The sequence below is a fragment of the Urocampus carinirostris genome, chromosome 5, assembly GCF_059441175.1.
Source record: "Urocampus carinirostris isolate Australia breed hairy pipefish chromosome 5, RoL_Ucar_1.0, whole genome shotgun sequence".
NCBI classification, from domain to species: domain Eukaryota; kingdom Metazoa; phylum Chordata; class Actinopteri; order Syngnathiformes; family Syngnathidae; genus Urocampus; species Urocampus carinirostris.
The window spans coordinates 17406167-17430331 of NC_142353.1; the positions used below are offsets into that span (position 1 = coordinate 17406167).

Below are 24165 nucleotides of genomic sequence, written 5' to 3' on the forward strand. Positions count from 1 at the left end.
TCATTTTGTTTCTGTCGCATTTTATGTTAGTTTTGCTGGAGATCAAAGAGATCAAAGCCAGTAGAGAAAGCTTACCTCGTGTTTTGAGTCATAATTGTATTCATATTTAGTTTCTTTTGTCTTTTATTAGCATATTTGGTATTGGAGTAATCCAAAAGTAATTGAAAGTAATCAAATTCAAGTAACCCTACCCAACCCTGTTTATATAGTAGCGAATAGCCTACTTTTCAAAACTGGGGACGATTTTCTCAGTTGTATTGTTTCTTAAAGGCTCGTGAGGGGACAGACACAAACAACGATTTAACTACAACCGCTAGATAGCGCTAAAACACAGACAATAGCAATCAAGGGCAAGCCCAGGGTCACGAACTTTGGTCCTATATTTTGGTCTCCTCTTACACGCGTAAACAATTTGATCACAGGGGATTCTTGCAATTTTACAGAGATTACAGACGAGCTGATTATTTGAATCCGGAATGTTTAAAGGAGGGAAACATAAATACGAGCAGACAGGAGTTAGTTACGAAATCCTAATTCAAATTCGTATCCTAAAAAGTGAGTGAAAGCGGCAATGTTAGCATTAGAAAAGGTTCCTTTCCATATAAAACGGCATGTGGAAGAGTATTCTTTTTTTCCTACATGACCTGAAGGCACCAAGACAGTTTCTGGGTCACGCGGTTGATGACGCAACACCCAGAACCGGAAAAAAACCCTTACAAAATGCCGACTAGTGATGGGATTTCTGGCTCAATTTAGAGAACTGGCTCTTTCAGCTTGGCTCACTTTAATAAAAACGTCTCTTTCGGCTCCCAACGGTCTTCTGTTTTTTGTTTTAATGATATATTGCCAATAAGAATTCACCTCTATTTTTTTCAGCATACAGTGAACTTTTACCTTATTAATTTTTTTAAATCGTTTGTAGAAGACTATCTATCTATCTATCTATCTATCTATCTATCTATCTATCTATCTATCTATCTATCTATCTATCTAATATTGGCGAGTGACGAGTGCGTTGGAGAGGGGTGGTAGAGAACGAGATAACGAGAGAAAGAGAGAGAGAGACAGAGGAGGGAAATAAAAAGAAACAGAGAAGGAGAGAGAGAAAGAGAGGAAAGAGAATAAGAGAGACAGACAGAAAGAATTAGACAGAGAGAGAGAAGAAGAGATAGAAAGAGAGGAGAGAGAATAAGAGAGAAAGACAGAAAGAATGAGAGAGAAAGAGATAGAGAGAAAGAGAGAGAGAGAGAGAGACGAAAAAGAGATTGAGAGAGAACGACAGAAACAGAAGGAGGGGAGAAAAAGAAAGAAAGAGGGAAGTAGAAAGAGAAAAAGAGATGAGAGAGTCAGAGAGAAAGACAGAGAGAATGAGAGGGAAAGAGAGATAGAAAGAAAAAGAGAGAACAAGAGAGATAAAGTAGGAAAATAGGTAGAGAAAGAAAAAGAGAGAACAATAGAGAGAGAGAAAATGAGATAGAGAAAGAGATAAGGAAATGGAAAACAATAGAGAGAGGGGGTGTAGAAAGAGGGAAAAGAGATAGAGAAAGAGAGATAATTTCAAAGAGAGTCGGTTCATTATTGACGGGGAACCAGTTGTAGTCATTCACTTAAAGAGTCTGCTCACAAAGCCGACCCGTACACGAACGGCACATCCCTATTTCCGACGTCGGACGTGAACATGTTCCGGTGTTGCACGCTCAAAGCTCATTTTTGGCATCAGGCTCGCCTTCAAAGCGGACCTCGAGACATAAACTGAACTCTAACAGACTCGTCTGAACACCGGGACTTCAACTTATACGTTTAAACAACAAACTCATTTTCATTTTTTTTGTATATTGGCTTTCATGCTAATGCTAGCTCACCTAGTTAGCATAGCAGGTGAACTCGCTCAAATTATTTTGTCCTCTTCTCACTGAGCTGCATTTGGACTTCTTTAGCGGTTGTCACCGTTTAATTAAATATTCATCTTTTCTGGGTTTTTTTTTTTGTCCGTTTTGGGGACTACTTGAAGGAGACTTGGCCCCTTTTTGTTACGCTTGAGGTCACCCACACGCACCTGTCTCCTTTATTTTGTAAGAGTGTTTACATTAAATTTCCGGAGGGAATGAAGAGCCTGCCGTACTTCTGCCGGGGAGAGGTGGTTCGAGGATTCGGGAGAGGAAGCAAAGAATTGGGCATCCCCACCGGTACGCCGCGCCTCCTTATCTCTTATTTTGACTGACTTTATCTTCTGTGGCAAGGGTCACCAGGGTTGGGTAGGGTTACTTTAACTGGATTACTTTCAATTACTTTTGGATTACTCCAATACCAAATATGCCAATAAAAGACAAAAGAAACTACATATGAATAAAATTATGACTCACAACACGTGGTAGGCTTTCTCTCCTGGCTTTGATCTCCGGCAAAACTAACATAAAATGCGACGGAAACAAAATGAAAATAAATCCAAACAGCTTGCCAACATCATTTTTGCCGTTCCATGTATTCCGTTACTCCCCAAGCCTGCACAAAATTTAGTCATTTTATTCATATTTAGTTTCTTTTGTCTTTTATTACCATATTTGGTGTTGGAGTAATCCAAAATTAATTGAAAGTAATCAAGTTAAAGTAACCCTACCCAACCCTGTCTGTTTCTATAATGATGGGTGAGGTACAGACTCGCCTACCTACCCTGATTGCACGTTACTGCAACAGTAGATGATTTTTGTAATCCTTATTGGCAATACTATGTCTCCTTGAATAGGTCCATATTTGTTACACATTTGTTTGCTTACTATCTCCTGCCTTGTAAGACCAGTACAGACTCTCCCCTATTTACAGACATTCGAGTTACGAAAAACGGTACCTATGAAAACCGTTTTCAGGATATCGAAAAATACTTGGACGTTGCTGTAAGTCAGATTCTGTATTGTGCACCTTTTTACGAGTACAAGACAGTACTGAAGTGCTTCTTTCTGCCGCTACCGGCGTGTGATGCCATGAGAGCTCACCCAGCATCCTCACCGTAGAAGAAATCCGGCTTCCTCTTCCTAGTTCATGCGTAAATATACTACTATACTGTATCTCCAGCGCGCTAAGAACTTTTACATTTTTATTGTTTAATATGTCGTGCATCCATTCAATATGGTTGGTGTAAAGAAGAGGCGAGCCGTTTCTTTTGGAATGAAAGTGGAATAAGAACGCTTGATGTGGTTGAGAAAAAGGTTGGATTGCTTTTTTTCTGCCACTTTTTACCACGGAGGAGGGAGCTTAACTCTTGGAGCATATCTCCCTAAAGTAAATTAAACTTAACTTTATTTATCATAATAAAATGTTTATTTTTTTAGTACTAAACAATACAGGTTACTTATGCAAGCCTTAAACATACTTATGTAAACCTACAAAATATAGCACTGAGGCAACTTACAAGTTCAACTTACGAATGATGGTCCAGAACTTCTCGTTCATAAGCGTTTGTATTACTGCTTCTAAATTGTTTGTCTTGTGAATACTGCATTAGCGAGCTGTAGTCGATCGTTAATGTTTTACTATCTATATCCAATCGCTGTTTATGTAAAACAGCAGGTATCAGTTGATAAGCACCACTGAGTCATTCATTTTGTTGCCTTATATGACCCCCTTCCCCCACATATTTTAATAATTCCTAATTATTTTTTCGGGTGTATATCTATTTTAGCAAACTTCCCTGATAGCGTGGTGGAGCATCTGCCCGCCGACATCAGCACTGGCATCTACTACGGCTGGGCTTGTTTAGGCAATGGCGACGTGCACAAGATGGTGATGAGCATCGGCTGGAACCCGTACTACAAGAACACCAAGAAGTCCATGGTAGGTAATGGAGGACAGACGTTTGATTTCTTCCGGGTTTAAATCAACATCCGGGTCCTGAGATGAGACGATTAAAAAGATCTGGAGAGAGCAGTGTTGAGGTTCATGTCCCCATAAAACAGATAGAATTTAAGAAAAGACTTCTGGGCTTTTGAGTACATAACAAGGCTGTAGTGGTTTCACAATCGTGTTTTTAAAATGTCTGTCAGTCATTTATATATCAACACAGAAGTTAATGATTTAAAGGATTAAAATGAGATAGCTGTAAAACTCAAACATTTCTAATTGCAGTGACCATTTCAATTTTCTTACTGTGAGCAAGCGCAACATTTTTAGAACTTTTTCTAGTTAGCTGACCGGAACTAACTTGTCAAGAGTCTATGTGGGTGTCTGAAAATCTCAACAATTAGATGTTTTAACTCAAGAAAGTCCGATTTATGACCATTAAATTACAACGTAAAAATAATCCCAACCTAATGCATTTAAAAAAGTACAAAGGTGAGTGACCTGAGAAAACACAGTATTTCTAATTCCAATGCAATACATTGTCTACTGGTGGACTGAAAATTCTTATAACTTGGATTTTCTCTCGTATGTCGGGCAAAATTTTTGCTCGAAAGACACCTCGTATATCGAGTAGCTCGTATAAGAGGGGCCACTGTCTTCTGAAAGCATTGTGTACTGTGAATCCTAAGTCAAGTTAGTGTGGAGGTATCGAACAATGTAATGCAATGTATTATGAAGAAGTACCAAGTGACTCACATTAATGCGTGTATAGAAGCCTAATGAGCAGCCTCTGATGGCAACCTTAAAAAAATTTCCCAAATGGCACTGAGGTTATCCGGAACAAGATGTACCGTGGAACTTGGCCTGGAGCTTAGACTGCCAATTAGCACAGTGGTGAAGTGGTCGGTCTTGAGTGTCTCTCTGTGTGTGCTTCTCTTGTCTTAGGAGACTCATGTGATCCACAAGTTCAAAGAGGATTTCTACGGTGAGACCCTGAGCGTGGTCATGGTGGGCTACATCCGTCCGGAGAGAAGTTACAACTCACTCGGTAAGTCGCACGCACAAAATGAAGCGGGATGTCACTTTTGGAGGGTTTTAATTACCTTATATTCCTGACTAAAGAGCAGAGATCACTTGAATAAAGACAAACGCTCAAGTTTAAGAACGGAACTCAATTTTTTCTTTGTACAAGCTGCTTCGGATTTTAAACAGCAGGCTTAAACAGTCACAAAAATTAAATCATTCACGTCCGTTATTTGATCATGTGACCATTCAAGATGGCGATTACAAAAACGAGCACCAAATTACTCCTGCACCAAATGAAAAATTGCAGGCTGCATCGCATAAAATGAGAGCCTTATATTTGTAGACGACAATGCCTGGGCAACTATACTGTGGAGAATAGTGCCAGATTGCAACACAGACATGTCTTTTTGTGTTGTCGCATTGTTGTGTGCCATGTTGATGGGCCAAATTGTATTTGCAAATTCCTTGAGGATTAAAGAAAACTTCAGCAACCTAACATTGACGCGAAGATGCGGAAACAAAAGTGTATAATTTTTTTAAAACTCTAACATCACTGTTCAATTTAGATGTATAAATTGAGGACTTGATTAGCGAGTGAAAAAGCTAAAATCCTTTAAATATTGAATGTAGGACTGTAAACCTCACGTTTTTCTCCTTTTATATATTATATTATTATTATTATTATATGACTGATGTTTGCAAAAACATGGACTAATTTCTCCTCTAAAAGGGTGACATAAATGTTTCCAGACTCCACCGTGGAGTTTTGTATTTAGAGCGCCCGTGTTGTGGAAAAGAGCTATTTGCCTTTTTCTTTGTCGCCACCACAAAAAAAAAAACATTAGGCCGCAATGTATTTGAAGCCTGTACAGTAGTTTTTCCCATAGAATCTTGTGAGAACCTGTTTGATAGTCACCCTTAGGGGTGGCCAGGGGCGTGCTCCTTGGTAAGAAAATGTTGTGCGTTTAAAATTCAATCAAATCGATCAGGTGCATTTTTAGAGCATTATCAAGAAGCTAAATCCATGATTAATGTGTGCCCTTGTAATAATTCATAAATACAATAGTAACAAAAGGCAATGACACAGCAAACAAGTCACACCCACAAGGCATTGTAAACAAGATGGGAGTTTAAAGCAAAAAATCTGCACGTCATCTATTTAGTGTTGTTCAAATGGCGATGCTGTATTATTTTAAGGAATTTTATCAGCGTGTCATCGGACCAAATCACTGGTATGAGTTGTAAATTCTATTAAATGTGATACTCATATCTGTGATTTGGTTGAAAATAAAACTGTATTAAATATCAGTAACACAGCTACAGTTGGGGCTCCATGTCCACTAAAGTATTTTCTTACTCTGATCAATTTCTCTAATTACTTGCGATGAGAGCACCGCGTTTTTACACTCTGTTAAAAAAAACAGCATTGCAACGAGAGGCCGGGCAAGTTTTCGTTGCGGAACGCTTGCCGCTAAACTAAATGTGACGCTTGTCAATGCCACATTTTATCAAGGCCATCTAATCACAGTGCAGGCGGGGCGGAACAAACACGGCAACAAGTCAATGTCATCTTTGCGAGTGTGGAGCAGGAGTTAAAAATAGTTGTAATTGTACAACTTTATGAGAAACCCTGGCGGCCCGCCAGAATTTTATGTATGGAAAACGTCAATGAGCAAGAAATCCTTACAAAATCCGTTTGATTACAACTGAAGTACGGTGGACCTTTTCTTCTCGTCCTCGTCTTCCTTTTGTCCAGAGGAGCTGATCGCCGCCATCAACAGCGACATCTCGGAGGCCAAAGTGCAGCTGGAGCGGCCCGAGCACTTCAAGCTGCGGGAGGACAACTTCTTCACCGGCCATTCCTCCTCCGCCACACCTTCTTCCTCCTCTTCGCAGAGCATCCTTAACGGACACTGACGCCCAGGCAAGCGATGCCTCCTTCTCCAAGTCCCGCAGCAGACCTTCAGTTTCCGGTTTTCCACTGTCTCGACGTGTTCTCGCAAGGACACAGAGGAACGCGCACAGTAAGTGGGCGTCGGGTGTTAAGTCGGACTATGCAGAACAATGAATTTGGCTGAGAAAAAGATCATGATAGTTGGGTTATATTCTTTTATTTTCCAAACAATCCTAAACCGGCTTGAATTGATTTCCGAGTAACACTGTACAACTTGCTTTTGTATTGGCCCAATTGACACCTGGTTGTCGCGTACCTGTAAACCTCAGCCAAGTGCTCCCCTTATTATGCAATTCCCCTTGTGAAGAGATTTCCTTTAAATACAATGTGGCACCTATTTACTCACAGCAAGACAGATTATCTTGAATAAAAACAAAGCATTTGTGTAAACACATTTTATTTCCCTAGTAAGGTCTATTTCCACTGGAGAGGAGGGTCTGTTAGGAAGTAGAAACGTATTCAAAATAGCAGTGGGGTCTTTGTCTGGGCCAAGGAACAGTGGACCAGCTCTACACCTTCAATTCAGAGACCATTGTACTCCGCTGGAAAAGGGTCGCATGCACCTTCCTGGTTGGAGAGGAGATACTGCACCAAGTGGAGGAGTTAAAGTATCTCAGGGTCTTGTTCACGAGTGAGAGTAGGATGGAACAGGAGATCGACAGACTGATCATACTGACCCTATACCAGTCCGTTGTGGTGAAGAGGGAGGTGAGCCAAAAGCCAAAGCTCTGGATTTACCGGTCAATCTATATTCCTCCCCTTTCATGAACTTTGGGACCCAAAGTTCATGACCGAAAGAACATGATCCTGGATACAAGTGGCTGTAACGGGTTTTCTCCGCAGGGTGACTGGGCTCCCTTAGAGATAAGATGAGAACCTCATCATCCAGGAGGGACTCTGTGTAGAGCCACTGCTCCTTTGAATTGAGAGGAGTCAGTTGAGGTGGTTTGGGCATCTGATAAGGATGCCTCCTGGACGCCTCCCTCGGGAGGTGTTCCGGGCATGTCCCACCACCAGGAGGTCCTTGGAACGACCCAGGACACGCTGGAGACTACGTCTCTAGGCTGGCCTGGGAACACTATGGGATCTCGTCTTGTGGCTGGGGGTCTGTAGGTCTTTGCTTCCCTGCTGAGGCTGCTGCGACCTGACCCCTAATAAGCGGAAGAAATAGACGGATGGAAACTTTGAAATAATAATAATAATGGAAAATGTATAAATTGACAGGTATGTTATTACATTATTTGGCACATAGATAAATACTATACTACTATCTACATATTAAAAATATGTTTATTTTTGACCTTTTCCCTGAATACATAGCGTTTACATCTCTTAATAAACTCCATTTTGCTTACATACCTGTTTTGGTATGTAAGCAAAAAAGGGATTTAAAAATCGTTTAAATGCATTGCTTCCATTTTTGTTTTAATTGATATTGATTTCTTAATTAGTGGGACATAGTATGTGGTGTTTTAACGTACATTTTAAAATCCCAAATTCAGTTTGAAATAGGACACAAATTCCACTTTCTCACACAAAGTTTGGCTTGGACTGATCAATTGAAGATTCATTTTCTCGTAAAATAATCGTGTTTTTATTCAGTTTTTCCTCTTTTAGATTTTTATGAAAAGGAGAAAATTTTTGTCACATTTAATTCCCCCTTTTTCCACAAAACATGTTCTCGTTGGATTTGAAATACTTGATCACGTTAAGGCGACGTTCACCTCGACTATTATTTGAAACGCCGGGCAAAACAACAAACCGAAGAGCCCATGACAAAATATTTAAAAAGCTAAAGTGCAAAGTTCTCGCGTTGCCCGTCGCTTCTTCAAACAATACAAAGTTCACTCGGCACTCAGTTCATTCTGCTCTCAATCCTGTCGGTCGCTTAGTAAATGATCAGATCTATTTTATATATTTGTGTAAATGACTTGTGAATATAATGTGATTTATTGTGACCAAGCGTACATTCTGCCTTTTGTTTCCTCAAACTTCCAGAAAAGACAAGTGGACGCTTCTCGTTAGGTGGTCAATGTTTAAACATGTCCTGTTTTGGATCATTTCATCCGATTTCAATCCACAACGCTTCAAAATGTGTTTTCTTTGTGCCGAAAAATATCATTTGGATCAAATTCATCCTTTCTGCTGTAAAAATGTTTCATGTATCAAATAAATTATATGTACATCCAGCATAGTGTGTCTATCTGACTGTGCGTGTTTTGAGCGGTTATAACGGCAGACACAAGGCCAGCCTGTGATTAAAAACCAACCCTGGAGATGGCCTTCTGCCTACAATGTCATGCTGACAAAATAAAGATGCCTTTATAAACATGTTACAAAAAAACGTTTTCTTATCGTGGAAGTGGAACCACAAACATAGTTGTTGACAATATCATGAAAAAGATAGAAACGGGGGAAAATGTGTTTGTTCTTCGAGAAAACTTCCTTTTTATATTTCATCTCTTGCATGGCCGTACAAATGAATACAAATACAATTTTTAATTGAGGAATATTTGCATTAATACTTAGTTTCCCCATAATCAAATGTGTTTTCATGTCAAATCTTTTTACAATTTCACTTAAAATTACAGAAACATTTTCTATAAAGGTGGTGTTCATGATTTCAAAACTTTCTACTTGCTGATGCCATTTTCTTCAGCCTCTCTCAAGTTCCTTTTGTTGTGCGTACACGTATTTAATCTTTCTAAGATGCGCTTGAATAAACACTTCTTTTTTGGGGTATGGGTTTAAATTTGGTCTTTTTTTTACTTTCACCATTTTCATCCTACTATAAAAGAAAAGTGCGAGCGTGCGCATTAAATATCTGTTCAAACACCCTACTTGTTAATTCTCGCATGAAAAATTGTGAAAGTAAAAAAAGGCTTGCTTCAAGTAAAGTCCAAAGAAACCCAAAGATAAAAATTTGAAGTTGATTTGAAACTACTAAGAAATGCACGTACTTGCACATTCATCGTAACGAGCTTGACAAAGGCTGCAATGATGACACAAGCCAGGAGATGGCAGCCGCGAGTAAAAAAAAGTTCCAAATTCTGCATAGCTCGATAAATGCGCAAACAAAACCATTTTTTCTCTTACATTGTCTTTCTTAAGAAACGTTTTAATTTGTGTTCAAAATAAAATCAAAACCATTCACATTTTTTTTTCCCATTTATTCTTTTCCTCATATTTGAAAACAAAAAATCAAAGTAATACCAGGCAGAAATACTACGACTATACTAAGACTATCACACCAATGTTCATTTTTATCAAATACAATTATAGATTTAGAGGTTTGTATTTCTTTCAGACCGTGGAATCCCTATTTAAGTCGGTGGCGCCATGTTTGTCCAGCATCCTGCCGCTACACGCTGTTCCACGAATCACTGACCCTCGCTCGTACCAGACAACACAGTGCCATCTAGTGGTCAAATATTACACATTGTGGCTTTGAACATTTTATTCGAAATGAAATTGTAAGCAGTTCTTCACAATACACATTTTGGGCTGAAACATTCAAGAGATGAAGGCTGGAGCAACTTGTGCACACCTCTCCATGTTGTCCAATCACGGCTGGAAGCTGTGATCTCTCCAACACTCCGCTTGAGGCGGAGGTTTATGGATATTACTCTGTTGTATGTACATAAATACACATTTTTATGTAATTACATAGTGGACTCGTCTCCTTCGTGACAGGCCCATACAAAGACATTGGGCGGCTTGGTTCAGAGGTTAAAGCGCTGGTCTTCAAAAGGTTGAAGGTTCGATTCCCGGCTCCTCTGTGTCATATGTACAAGTGTACTTGGGCAATACACTGAATCCCTAATGCCCCCGAAGCAGGTAGTTGCCTTGCATGGCTGACTCCGTTATCGGTGTGTGTGTGTGTGTGCTTATGGGTCAAGTGTGACTTGAAAAGTGCTATATAAATGCCTATCATTTACATTTTACATTTAGTAAATGTCATTGTTTTTCAAAATTGATCCTTGAGTACAATTTTTTTCAATTTGCAATTAGTTTGTCCATCACACAAATCTACTTTTTCAAAGTTACTTCGCATAAAATATCTAAAATCAAATTTATCATTTTTTGCCCTGGGGAAAATTAAAACAAAAAATAATTTCCAACAAGATTTTCAAGTTTTAGTGGATCAAATCTCGTAATTCTAGAACTGACCCTGTACTTCAAACATTCAGCTCTCGGGATGATAGTCTGAGGACACTGCCTTAATGTGAAAGTTAAATGGACGTTGTGTGTCGCTGTCGTCTGTTGTGCAGCCATAAACGAGTGCTAAAAAAATCACAAGAATTTCAATTTTCATTCAAATAAATTTTTAAAAAGTAATATGAGAAGCGTGGAATGTTTTTCTCTTCTTTTTGTGGAAAACCCAATTTGGCCCCTGATCTAAACTATGTCCTCAATAAAGCTTTAAAAAGAGAGGGTATATGATTTGACCACTAGCTGGTGCTGTAGTGCAACTGAAAAGCGCAAGGAAGAATACAAACTGATCCAACCGCGTGATTGTCCTTCTCATTTTTTTTCCAAGCCTCTGCGAGGTTTTTGGTTCTCTGGGTACACTTAGCAGCAAGATATCAGACAAATAAGTTCAGCTCCCTCCAGGTGAGGCTCAAATTGTGTAATATACAGTCCTAGCAAAAGTGCCCCTTCCCTCCCTTGTCTTATTGCCACATTTCAGGCTTCAAACTAAAAGCTAAAAAACTGAAAAGCAGGGAATCCAAAAATATGTGCCCCCCATTCTCTCTGACTCCAGAAGTTCACTGATGATCCAATGTTGATCTTATTGGCTGACAATGACGAACAGTCTTTGTGTCTCATTTTAAATGCACATACTCTGTGACGGGATTAGAGGGGGAGAGAAAGCAGACGCTGGTACACAGACAGCATTATGAAGACCAAAAAACACCCCAGGCAGGTCCTGGATAAAGTTGTGAAAATTTTCAAAGCAGGAATAGGATACAAGAATTTTTGCAACATTGCCACATCTCCTGGAGCACTGTGCGAACAATAATATCAAAACCGAGATATAACCACTGCAAAGCTTCCAAGACCTAGATGTCCCTAGTCTAAACCTTCGGTCCAAACATGGAGAAAACCAAAGAGGCAATTAAGAGGCCCATGATCACTTTGGATGACCTGCATGCAAACACAGCTGAAGTGGGACAATCTGTGCATAAGATACTATTAATAAATCTGCCCTTAAAAAATCTGAAAAAATACCATAACAAGGCTCGTTTGCCACATGGGAAACACAAATAACATGTGGAACAAGGTGCTCTGGTAAAATGAGACCATAACGTAACTTTTGGGCTGAATGAAAAGCGTTACATTTTGGGTAAGGGTAACACTGCACATCTCGCTAAAATCACCATCCCCACTGTCAAACACAGTGGTGGCAGTATCATGCTTTTTTTCAGCAGGGACTGTGAAGATCACTAGAGTTGATAGTAAGATGGATGGAACCCCATACAGGAAAGATTGTGGCAGAAAATCTGTTGGAGCCTGCAAGGGACCTGAGAATGGGCGCAGGTTCACCTTCCAACAGGACAACGACTCCAAACATAAAGCAAAATCTACAATGGCATTGTCTAAAACTAACCATACAAACGCGTTAGAATGGCCAAGCCGGAGTCCAGACCTCAATCCTATAGAGAATTTGTGGAAATATCTGAAAAATGCTGCGCACAATCACCATCCAACCTTTATGAACTTGAGCTGTTTTTCAAGAAAGAATGGGAAAATATTTCAGTATCAAAATTTACAAAACGTATTCATAGAATTGGCTGTGATCGTGTCAAAAGGAGGCTGTATAATCTATTACTCTAAGGGCGCTAATATTTTTGCAACGCCTACTTTTCCTTTTTTTAATTGTCAGCAGCAAATAAAATATTGAATGTGTTTTTTTTCATGATTGTGCCTCACATGTTGTTGATTCATAAAAAATATTTTGAGTTTTAAACTGAAGATCTTCTACAAAGGTGTGTACTACTCCCTTCATGTAGGTTGATGTATTTTTGAATAATTTTCAGATGAATATTGTTAAGAGAGGCAGTGGGAGGCACTAAATATTACACACCTTCCTTTTAAATGAGTGTCATGGCCTTTGCATTTATGTATACGTGTAGCTCTCGTCGTCATACTCCAGCTCAATGTCGTCCTCCTGCTCGCCCAAAAAGGCGTACTTGAACTTTTTGTACACTGTGCCGTCTTGTCCCATATACACAATGTCTTCTTCGTCCTCGTCCTCCCTCCCGACCTTTCTGTCCCTGTAGTCCCCAAAGGACGACCAGCTCTCCCTCCGTGTCTCGTCTCCCTCGCCGTTATCAAGTTTCCGGTAGCCGCCACTATTACTTTTGAGATTGCCGGTAGCAGAGATCTTAATGGCGGACTTGGAACGAGATTGGAAGAAGATAAAGAAGACAGCCCCCGCCGCCAAGATCAGGAAGACGCAAATCGTGGTCCCTAGTTTGGCCCCGCCTCCGCTTTCTCGGTCCAAGCCGCTCGCGTCCTTCAGCACAAAGTTGACACCCAGGATGCACTCATCTGGAAACAGAAATTGAAAACGCTGCTGTATGTTATGTAATTTAGAACATGAACCAGGCATGACAAACTTACAACCCGCGTGCCGAAACCCGGCCCTTTGGTTATTTAATAAGGCCCACTGTAAATGTATGAGTATGTCAAATCATGTTTCCGTAGTACAGTGGTTTGTACATTTGCCTAACATGCGAAAGATCCCAAGTTCAAGACCAGGTGGAAAAATATGCTGACCTGGAGAGGGATGGGCGCCACCAGACTGTACTTGCCCAAGACACACCACAGGAAATGGTGCCCCTTAGACCCGTGTGGTTAAGGGATGCAACCAACTAAGTCAAGTTGTGTTTATTTGTATAGCCCTTAATCACAAAAAGTCTCAAAGGGCTGTACAGACTACATAAGTTTCAGTAGTTTAGTAGAAATTCTAAACCCTTCACATTGTTCGCAGTCTTAAATTTGAGTCTTTACTGCTTAGCAGACTTGCGGAAATTCAAGTGGTAGCTGGCTTCCTTCAGCCATGTTGACTTGCTCCAAAGGTAAAAGACCTCCAGGCTTTCTGTCCTGTTTTAACGTAAGGTGTTCAGGGCATTTCTATCAAAAGTGACGAGTTTTTTTTTTTTTTTTTTTTTTTTTTTTTTTTTTTTTTCAAAAAATGCGATCCAAATGCTTTTTCCAACCACTAGAGGGCAGTGTTCAATGGCTCAAGTGTAAAACAGCATTCATTTAACTGTCTCACGGGCACCACGTTGAAGACAGTTAAATGAATGCTGTACTATATTTTATTGCTTTGTACTAGCTTTGAGAATAAGAACAGAGCAACTTCTTGCAAGCCTTCGGAAACACATGGCGTCTTGGTGAGATTACTTTGCTCTTTGAGCTCTTGAGCAGTAGGTAAGCAGTTTTCTCACGTCATTTTATGACATCCAAGTCTTACTGTTGATACAGAAATGAAACGCGAGTCCATGTGAGGAGTTCCCAAGAAACTGAAGATCTTCTACAAAGGTGTGTACTACTTCCTTCTGAGAACAATACAAACGGGCTCCAACCAGAATAGAAAGAAGTTTCATTGTGTAGCCAGATGGGGCCACTTAAAAATTTGGGGTGGTACACCAAAACTAAAAGCCATAACTGATACTACAACAATTTGACAATATACTGGCAAGCAGGGTGGTCAAGGAGGTGGACAACAAATTGATAAGGGATGGTCGTGGCCACCCCTTGATGGCGCCGTTGCGAGGCAAGAGGACAAGTTCATTAGCGTTTGTAGTTTGAGAAATAAACTTGTTAAAGTTTTTCAACTAGTACCAGCATCAACATCTCCAGTGAACAGGTGACACCAAGGTGCTGGCTTTAAAGGCAGAGTGGCAAAGAAAACGCCATATCTGAGACTGGCCAACAAAAGAAAGAGATTAATGTTGGCAAAAGAACAGACATTTGAAAATAAAAGTGAGACTTTTTCATGGAAAGCACAAAAAAAATCTCTGAGTTACCCCAAACTTTCCAACAGTGGTGTACATACAACATAAACATCATTCCGTAATTAGTCTATCATCCATGAATTTACCAAGTGCCCTTTCTCAAAGGCGATACATTTGTGGTTGACTGAGCCTATTTTTGTACCACTCCTAATAACATCCATCCATTATCCGCACCTCATATCCTCAGTAGGGTCGCGGGGGTGCTGGAGCCCATCCCAGCTGTCTTTGGGCAATGGGCAGGGGACACACTGAACTGATTGCCAGCCAGTCACAGGGCACACAGAGACAGACAAATCACTCGCTCATTCACACCTAAGGACAATTAGAACCGGCCAATTAACGTGACATGGACGTTTTTGGAATGTGGGAGGAAACCCAAGCACGGGGAGAACATGCAACCCCGCACAGGAAGGCTGGAGGCTGGATTTGATCCAATGACCTCAGAACTGACTAACCAGTCAGCTGCCTTGCCCTCCTAATAACAACCCACTAAAAACATTGTAACAACATCTAAGTAGGACATGGCAATGGCTATTTTAGAAATATAGAAAACCATGATCTCTTCCCACTGACCAGAAACAAAAAAGTCAAAAGGTTTGGTGACCCCTAACCAACAAACAGTCAAAAAATTGTGAGAACTTTTTCTTTTGACGAACGCTCCAGCGTTTGTCTCTCTTACTCAATGAGGTGTTGCAGTCGCAGCACTGCCAGCCCAAAGGCCGGTCGGCAGACAAAGTCTGGTCCCGGCAGCAGCTCAGGCAGCGGCCATCTTCACTCAGCATCTGCGATGCAGGGCAGTCGGTGCAGTTCCAAGGACCTGCGCCACGACAACCTAAACAAGACCGGTGGCACGGTTGACACTCGTGTGTGTCACCGTCTGACAACCAAGCCTAGAACGAGGAAAAAACGTTAGCCATTGGTTAAAGACGGAGGTCATACTGTAAACAAAAAAAGACCTGTGAAGCTAAATAGAAGCCAATCAGACACTGGGATTCACAGATGCTGGAGCCAATCAGTCGATATCCATGGTAACACGATTGGCACATTGTACCGCTAGCACCTGAACACACAATGTTGTCCATTAAATACAATGTGGTTATTGATTTACATCACACCTGAAACATTTCTAAAGGATCGTTGATTGATTTGTGGACCGCCTTTCAAAACCACACTCGAGGTGTTGCAGAAGCACAGTGTAAAAACACAGATTATGAGAGTAAAGGATGATCTCGGGTTGTGCACACTGAAAGTCAGATAGCAAGGAACACCAGAGGCAACGATTGTGGTCAAAGAGGCATGCGAGGGGTCTGTGTTCCAGTAAACCCAAGCACTCCAAGAGTTCATCATACAGCACTCGTAATCAAGAAGGACAGGCAGGGATATAGTACACTGCAAGAGCAAAGTGCTGAGACAATGGTGCTTGGGACGTGACAAGGAAGACAACAAACTAGCACGGAGCCAAGGGAAAGGGAAGAGGAGTAGGTGTGATAGGAGGGAAAACCACGGGGAAATCAAGGCATGGGACCACACCTGTGAGAAGGAAAGTTAAATCAAGAAGTGAGTTGTCAAATAAGGTCATGTCGAGAGGAACAAGAGAGCGCAAAAGAGAAACCTACTGAACGCATTTATACATTTGACTATAAAGGATATTATAAAATTAACTACAAAGTAAGTTTGATGCAGTAGAGAGATTGCAGTAAAGACGTATTTTGATAACAGAATTCCTGTGAGTTCTGACGGGAGAAGGCCAGACGCACAAGGACGTCATCATTGTTTTAAGAAGCGCTTTGCTGATATGAGTTTTCTTTAGACATTGCGACACCTTTCGGTAAGGAGGTGGTGAAGCTCGCACCTGACCCGTCCCATGGGAGGAGTCGGCCCGCCCCATGGGAGGAGTCGACACGCCCCATGGGAGGAGTCGACACCCCAGCTTGTGAAAAGAACTTCAGAAGACAGAACTTCAGGAGACAATCGAGAGAGAGAGGCTCAACGAAGAGCGACACTAATTGGGCTAATTTGATGGATTTCACTTAGTTAAATATTTTAAGAAAATAAATCTGCCCCCGTGTGGAAATGTCGGTCTCTTGCCCATATTTTCCCGAAAAGAAAAGAGCATGCGTTGTTGGTTAATGGAGTCAGATAAGTAATTGGAATAATTTGGTAAACGCTACATTTTTAATAGTTTAATTCCCAAACTACTAAGACTGAGGAACCTGTGTGCAGGATTGTGACACTTTCAGAAAAGAATGTTCTGAAGGAGTCACAGGACTTCATGGCAAACCTGTGCAGGTCCTGCATGTAGGATGGCATTTGAGGCAGCTGTGGCTCCAAGTGTAATGGTAGAAACCCGGTGGGCAGCTTTTAAGGCATCGGCTTTGCTGCTTCAAGTAGACGAAACCGTCCCGGCAGTCCAGGCAATCGGTGTCGGCGGGCCCTCGACAGCGACTGCAGGCCGGGTCACAGCGCTCGCATCTCATGCTGCTGATGTTGCCAAAATGACTGCGAGCAAGGGCAAAAGTAGGACACATGGCTGTGTTGGTCCCGAGTGTAGAAATTCCCTTTGCTTAAGGGCTGGGGCAATATTATGATAAAGTGATTCCTTTGGAATATCCGACTTATTTGTTTTTAATCTCAAAAGGTACTAATTTCATTAAAGGGACACTGTGTGACATTTGCCCACTAGAGGAGATAATTTCTTCCTCATGCCATGAGGCTCTTTAACTCCACCCGGGGGAGTAAAATCCCACATTAAACCACACCCCCACATTGCATATTACCCTATTTTTATTACAGTGTGTATTTTATGTAGCACTATTTAAATACTCTATATCAACACGTTACATTTGGTATTTATGTATTATATTTCTTTTACTTTATTATTGTTTTATTTTCAACACAAGGATACTGCTGGAAATGTGAATTTCCCTACAGGGATGAATAAAGTATCTATCTATCTAGATATCTATCTAGATATCGTGTGTAGTGCAAGGGTCTCAAACGGGGTGCTCGTGGGTAACCCGATAGCCCCCTGAGAACACCGGAGTAGTCCGCGGACAGGTTCTGGAAATAGCTGGGCAGTGTTGTGAGTAACATGCTTCAAAGGAGGGTGTTTTTGAAACGTGATTACTGTATTCGGTAACAAGTACTGTAATAAGTTAATACAATTTTGTTATTCAATTGTCATTACAGCATGGAGCAACAGTTCATAAATCAAAATGTCTTCTGCTCTTTGTTGCTCTTTTGCTTCTGATGTAGTAAGCGCTTCTCAATCCACTAGCAACACTAAAAAAGGGTGTGCGTATTTCGAACTACCTATTAAAGAAAGATGAATTATCAGATCTTTTTTGAGTTTATTTGTATCTTTCAGAAAAGGTCTGTTTTCTGCATCCTCTACCATTTGTTTCTGGTACTGTGAGTAGTGCACGGTTGTTCAACCTCTTTTAAGCTGAGAGCTACTTTTTGTAAGTAACTAGCACGGTAACGAGCAATTTTAAAGGTAGCGCAACAACTTATAATCCAATTACTATGTTGTTACCAGGGTAATTTTTGGAAGTAGGGTTAAATTGACATTCAAAAGATGATTTCACCCCCCAAAAAAATCACAATAACCTGCACCGGTAGGCTTCTTTTAGAACAAGTCCCCAGGCACCTCGACTGTCCTTAGGGGGCAGGACGTTAGAGACCCCAGCACTAGTACTTAGTCCGCATTGCATTCAATGTTAAGCGATTATGATCCGTGTCATTTTTCAACCAATCAATAATTGCATATAAGTATCGTAAGTATCGTAAGTGTATAATATACCGTAAGTCCATGAAATGTGCAACGGTTTTTTAAGAATAGGTACGGTAGCTCTTACTGTCGTTTGCAATGTAGGTGCAATGCGCCTTATGTAAGAAAAAATAGATGACAAAAGACTATTTTCGGGGGGTTGGGTCTTATATATGGTATATATTTGTAAGTTTTATGTATGTATTTCTACATATTCGACACAAACCTCTCAGGGCAGCTTTGTACGCAGCTGCTGCCGTGCCGGAAGAAACCCAACCTACAGGCCAGGCACTGCACGCTGTGGCGTCCTGCGCACGATGCGCAACTGGGATGGCATTTCTCACAGGTACGCTCTTTCTTGTCGTCGCCGTAGTAACCGTCGGGACATTGCAGTACGCAGGTGGAGTCTGCCAAGCGAACAAAAAGTAATGGCGACGAGTCTTGGATAGAGCGCAGGGCGCCTGACACACTCACTGAGCAGGAAGCGGGGCCGGTCGCAGGCCAGGCAGCGGTCGGGGTCGGGGCCCCCGGAGCAGGCCAGGCAGGATGCGTGGCACTGCCGGCACTGCGAACGGCCGTCCTGGTAAGTGTGCGGGGGGCAGGGGCTGTACCAAACACAGTGACCGCTAGCATCCAGGCGGCTTTCAGTGCCGCAGCTATGGCAGGAGGAGGGCCCGGGGCCTCCGCACGTCAGGCAGGAATGGTCGCAGTCTGCGTACATCAAAGACGCATGTACTTACCAAACTTTTAACAAAGACATTTTTTTTTATCATATATAATGCATTGTTCTTCCCGTGCTTGCGTGGGATTCCTCCGGGCACTCCGGTTTCCTCCCACATTCCAAAAACATGCGTGTCAGGTTAATTGGCCGGTCCAAATTGTCCCCGGGTGTGAATGATCAAGTCAGTTGACTGTCTCAGTGTGCCTCGCGACTGGCTGGCAACCAGTTCAGGGTGTCCCCTGCCCACTGCCCGAAGATAGCTAAAAGGTGCACATAATGGATCGATAGTAATTTAATGCATGATACAACAGATGTTATATCTGCGCTTCGGTTTCACTCCTTTGCAGGAAGAAAAATGTAATTTAAAAAAATAAAAAGATTCAATAAAAAGATTCAAGCTACTTGGCCATTCAATTGTATAAAAAAACTTGAAAAAAATAAAATAAAATAAAAAACAACAAATGCTTCCTGCACCACCAAGGAAGGTTTCAGACAGCCAAGATTCAAGCCGATTGGGCCGACACCCCTTGACTTGAGATCTCTGTTGCTGATTGGCCAATTCTCAGTCCTCAGAGTTCGTACACCTTTCCCATGGCCAAATACAAGTACTTTACAAACACTTTCAAGGCCAAGTTTTGAATTTTTCCATTACCTTAAAAGGAAGAAATCCAGAGCCGATCAAAAGAAGGTTTTGTCGATATTGATGAATAAAATAAAGTCCCTATTTTGCTCCTTTTCATAATTTGTGCTATTTTGAGCAGTCTCCATCTTTGATCCACGATCTTTTTGTGTAAATGGGCTGCTATAAACTGACATGAATTCTGCCATTCTGTGTGCCCAGCTTGGCTACGTCACACTTGTTTACAAACACGGAACAGGCTCTATAGGTGTTGGGTAATAATTGAGTACAATATGAAAGACAACAAAGAAAGAGTGTGCTTAATGTATAAAAAGCAGAAAAATTAGCCAAATTTGGACTCATTCTAATGATATTGATTGCTCCGAAGAAAAGTGCATTTAATCTGAGAGACTAATGAGCTTTTCATTTTACTCATTTTAATTCAAATTTTTAACTGTTTTTCAGAAGATCTGTGTCTAAATTGGTTAATAGAATTCAAATATTTTTTTGCATTTTATCATTTATCTATAGCACTCAAGAGTTAATATTTGTAATTTTTATTTTATTGTCTTGTTAGATCTTAATGCACTGTGTAGAGCAGTGGTGTCAAACACGTGGCCCATGGGCCGAATCAGGCCCACTAAGGGGTTGAATCCAGCCCGTGAGACAACGCTTAGAGAAGCGCTAGAGAAAAACATGTTGCCAAAGCCAGGTGCCTCTCACAAAGACACTGTACTTGCATCTCTCTCTCTCTCTCTCTCTCTCTCTCTCTCTCTCTCTCTCTCTCTCTCTCTCTCTCTCTCTCTCTCTCTCTCTCTCTCTCTCTCTCTCTCTCTCTCTTTCTTTCTCTCTCTCTCTCTCTCTCTCTCTCTCTCTCTCTCTCTCTCTCTCCCTTCTCTCTGTCTCCCCTTTTCTCTTTCTTTTCTTCTCTTTTCTCTCCTTCTGTCTTTCTTTCTATTTTTCATTGGATTTCTTTCTGTCTCTCTTTCTTTCCCCCTCTTTCACTATTTTTCTTTTTATCTTTTGTTTCTTACATTTTCGCTCTCTGTTGCTCTCTGTTGCTCTCTTTCTCCCTCTCGTTCTCTCTCTTTCTCTCTCGTTCTCTCCCGTTCTCTCTTTTCTCTCTCTCTCTCTATTCTTTCTCTTTCTCCCTTTCTCTCTCTCTCTCTCTCTCTTTTCTCTCTTTTCCTCCATTTCTCTTTCTTTTTCCCACACTCTCTCCTTTTCCTTTCCTCTCTTTCTCTTATTTCTTTCTCTTTTTTTCTTTCTCTTTTATCTACTAGTTCGGCCCCCAAGAGAATGTTTGTTATATTCTGTGGCTCCTGAGTTAAACCGAGTTTGACACCCCTGGTGTAGAGGCTGAATGTAAACAAAACACTATGCTACTATGCCCCCTAGCGTAGTGCAATAGCTCTTTATTCTGTGATTACTTAGAAAAAAAAAGTCCCCCAAGTCAAATACACCCCTTCTCCCCTTGACATAGCCTCACACCCCCAAAGGGACCTGCCCCACTCTTTGGAAACCACTGGAATAAAGCAAGGGAATATTTGTATGGTGAGTTGTGTTTTTAGAGTCGCAATTTACCAAAACAACAATACCCAGCTGTTGCGTGTACCGGTGCACAAATAGCGGCCTGTTACCGCAAACATTAAAAGAACTGACTGGATCGAGGACATCATTAGGAATGCTCGCGTTTGCAATGTCTATTTCATATCCAATAAGTTGTTGTGGCTATCTGGTTTAAAAGGTGCGTTCAGGTGGAGACTGATACGTTAGCTCTAATTTAAACATTAGTTCATCAATCAATCGTGTCTGTTCGATTGAAATAAAAAGCACACTAAAGTTGAAGCTTGACTGATTTGCTCTTACCATAACAATAGTTTGTCAATCTGTCTCTAAAACAGGAGTCCCCACACTTTTCAATTAGCGAGCTCTGTTGAAATTCAATCGCACTTTTTCGATTTTATGTATTAAGACTATTGTAAAAAGTTTCAGGGAGCTATCTAAATGTTTCATGGACTTTTATACAAGTTGCTGCTAAGCCTAATTTTATTTCCTGCAATGTTACTCTCTGGTTTAAGAGAAAGATTAGTCATGTTAGTTGTGATGACATTCTAATTCATTACTTTAAGGGATTTCAGAAAGCTGTAAAGGTTTTATTTGAATTTATAACAAATATTCTTTTATTTTTGCATTATTGAAAATTTCTCAAGCTAATTTCAAAGCTTTAACAGCAAATAATTTTCGCCTCCAAATATTTGTTATAAGTAGAGGTAAGATCGGGCCCAAAAAAAATCCAGCCCGACCCGACCCGAGTCGCGAGTATATAAACTGAACCCCTCCTAAACCCGACGGATTAACTTGATTTGATAACTGAGCCCGAAATAAGCCAGAGACTTTAATTTATCGCCAAAGTACTATGCAGCTTGGAGTTTACTTGGGGCTGAGTCCCTCAAACAAAGTGCGCACTTTGAGTGCACCGCCAAAATGGATGTTTTGGCGAATTGCACAATACAGCGACCTGCAGTGAACAAAAGTGAAAGTGAAACTGAACAAAATGGCACCGAAAAGAATATCACATTCTGAATACTACAAGCTGCAAATAGTGAAATATTTGTCCGAAAAGCAGAAAGTTTATAAAGCTTGTAAGCTGTTGGCGGGAAGCAGAAATGACATAAGCCAAATAGAGGAGGAAAGAAGAAGCGGCGGATCTTATACCCCGACACTGAGAATGATAATTTCTTTGGGATAAGCGACTTTAATTCCCGAACCGGGTTCGGGTCTGATTCAAGTCCAGGCCCAAGTTCTCACCTCTAGTTATCGGCCTCCTGTTTATACTAAGAACCGGTATCGGCCCTGAAAAACCCATATCAATCGATCCCTGGTCTATACCTCTGCATTCACCATCCTCCTCCTGGTAGTAGGTGCCGCTGGGACATTGGGGCAAACAGTCCCCGTTATAACGTCGCGCTTTAGGGTTGCGACACTTGTTGCAGTCGTCGTGATCCGGCCCCTCGCACGAGGCGCAATCGGCATGGCAACGGATGCACTCCCGTTGTTGTTCGCTGGGGAAGAAGCCGGCGGGACAGTCGGCAACGCAATCGTCCGAGTGGAGGAAAAAGTAATCGGCACACTCTAGAAAAAGAAAGAGACACAAATAATAAATAAAAATTAAGAGTAGAACTGGAAGATTTAGAAAAAAAATGATCCCCGCACTGATATGGGCAGCTATAGTCTGAGTGTGTATTTTTCAGCATTTCCTGGTGGTAAAATAAAACAATTCATTATAAAGACATTTTGATTTAAATAACCTGCATGTTTTAAAATACTTGTTGGTCAAAAATTACCCATTTATTTTACATATCATGAGCCTCAACTAAAGGGAGCTGGCATAATTGTCCGTTATCTTGCTGCTAGGAGTAGCCAAACAAACTAAAAAAGCCTGGAACGAAAGGGAAAAGTTAAATGGTGAATTTTGGTCACTTTGAGTCTCCGTAGTTTGTATACAGCATTCGTCTTCAATTGCTCGACACAATACAGTGACATCTTATGGTTAAGTATTGCACTGAGTCCCTTTAACGAATTCCCCATGATTCAACTTCTAAAGGTGAACTAATGTACCATAAATTCCAGAGTACAGAGCGCTCTTGATAAAAAGCTGAAAACTCCAATTTAAGAACCAAACTCGATTTTGCCTTTGTACAAGCATACCTGGCTCCAACCGGGTGGGGAATTTGGCTAGCTAGTGTTAGGGTTAATATTTTGATTAGCTTTGACACTAGCTAGCTAGCTAGCTAGCTAGCTAGCTAGCTAGCTAGATAGATAGATAGATAGATAGATAGATAGATAGATAGATAGATACTTTATTCATCACCGAAGGGAAATTCACACTTCCAGCAGTATTCTTTGGTTTGAAAATAAAACAATAATAAAGTAAAAGGAATATAATACATAAATACCCAATGTAACATGTTGATATAGAGTATTTAAATAGTGCTACATAAAGTACACACTGTAATAAAAATAGGGTAATATGCAATGTGGGGTTGTGGTTTAATGTGGGCTTTTATTCCCCCGGGTGGAGTTAAAGAGCCTCATGGCATGAGGAAGAAATGATCTCCTCAGTCTGTCCGTGGAACAAGACTGTGACGGCAGTCTGTCGCTCAAGCTGCTCTTCCGTTTGGAGATGGAGATTTACATGATGTTTATTCGGAT

At 41.0% G+C, this 24165-nt stretch overlaps 2 protein-coding genes across 2 annotated transcripts in view; one reads left to right on the forward strand and one right to left on the reverse strand.

The window, feature by feature from the left end:
- The first annotated feature begins 1651 nt into the window (after positions 1-1651).
- On the forward strand, positions 1652-9004 carry rfk (riboflavin kinase). The gene is made up of 4 exons (XM_088336023.1): positions 1652-2186; positions 3677-3828; positions 4780-4882; positions 6617-9004. Exons 1-4 carry the CDS (start codon positions 2105-2107, stop codon positions 6775-6777), a joined length of 498 nt encoding a protein of 165 aa, XP_088192149.1. The 5' UTR covers positions 1652-2104; the 3' UTR covers positions 6778-9004.
- A 3727-nt stretch (positions 9005-12731) lies between these two features.
- The window catches only part of pcsk5b (proprotein convertase subtilisin/kexin type 5b), a 101009-nt gene continuing 89575 nt past the window's right edge, over positions 12732-24165 (reverse strand). Inside the window, exons 31-37 of the mRNA XM_088336024.1 lie at positions 22843-23085; positions 19085-19321; positions 18837-19017; positions 17123-17340; positions 15798-15901; positions 15521-15731; positions 12732-13369 (exon numbers count right to left, since the gene is read on the reverse strand). Coding sequence (XP_088192150.1) covers positions 12936-13369; positions 15521-15731; positions 15798-15901; positions 17123-17340; positions 18837-19017; positions 19085-19321; positions 22843-23085 — 1628 coding nt within the window. The 3' untranslated portion in view covers positions 12732-12935. The remainder of the gene's footprint in view (positions 13370-15520; positions 15732-15797; positions 15902-17122; positions 17341-18836; positions 19018-19084; positions 19322-22842; positions 23086-24165) is intronic.

Excerpts from the sequence above, each read along its gene's own strand:
- rfk (XM_088336023.1), top strand. The coding sequence starts at position 2,105 with ATGAAGAGCCTGCCGTACTTCTGCCGGGGAGAGGTGGTTCGAGGATTC. Across the intron at positions 2,187-3,676 it reads AGAATTGGGCATCCCCACCG|CAAACTTCCCTGATAGCGTG; the intron begins GTACGCCGCGCC and ends TATCTATTTTAG. Across the intron at positions 4,883-6,616 it reads GAGAAGTTACAACTCACTCG|AGGAGCTGATCGCCGCCATC; the intron begins GTAAGTCGCACG and ends CCTTTTGTCCAG.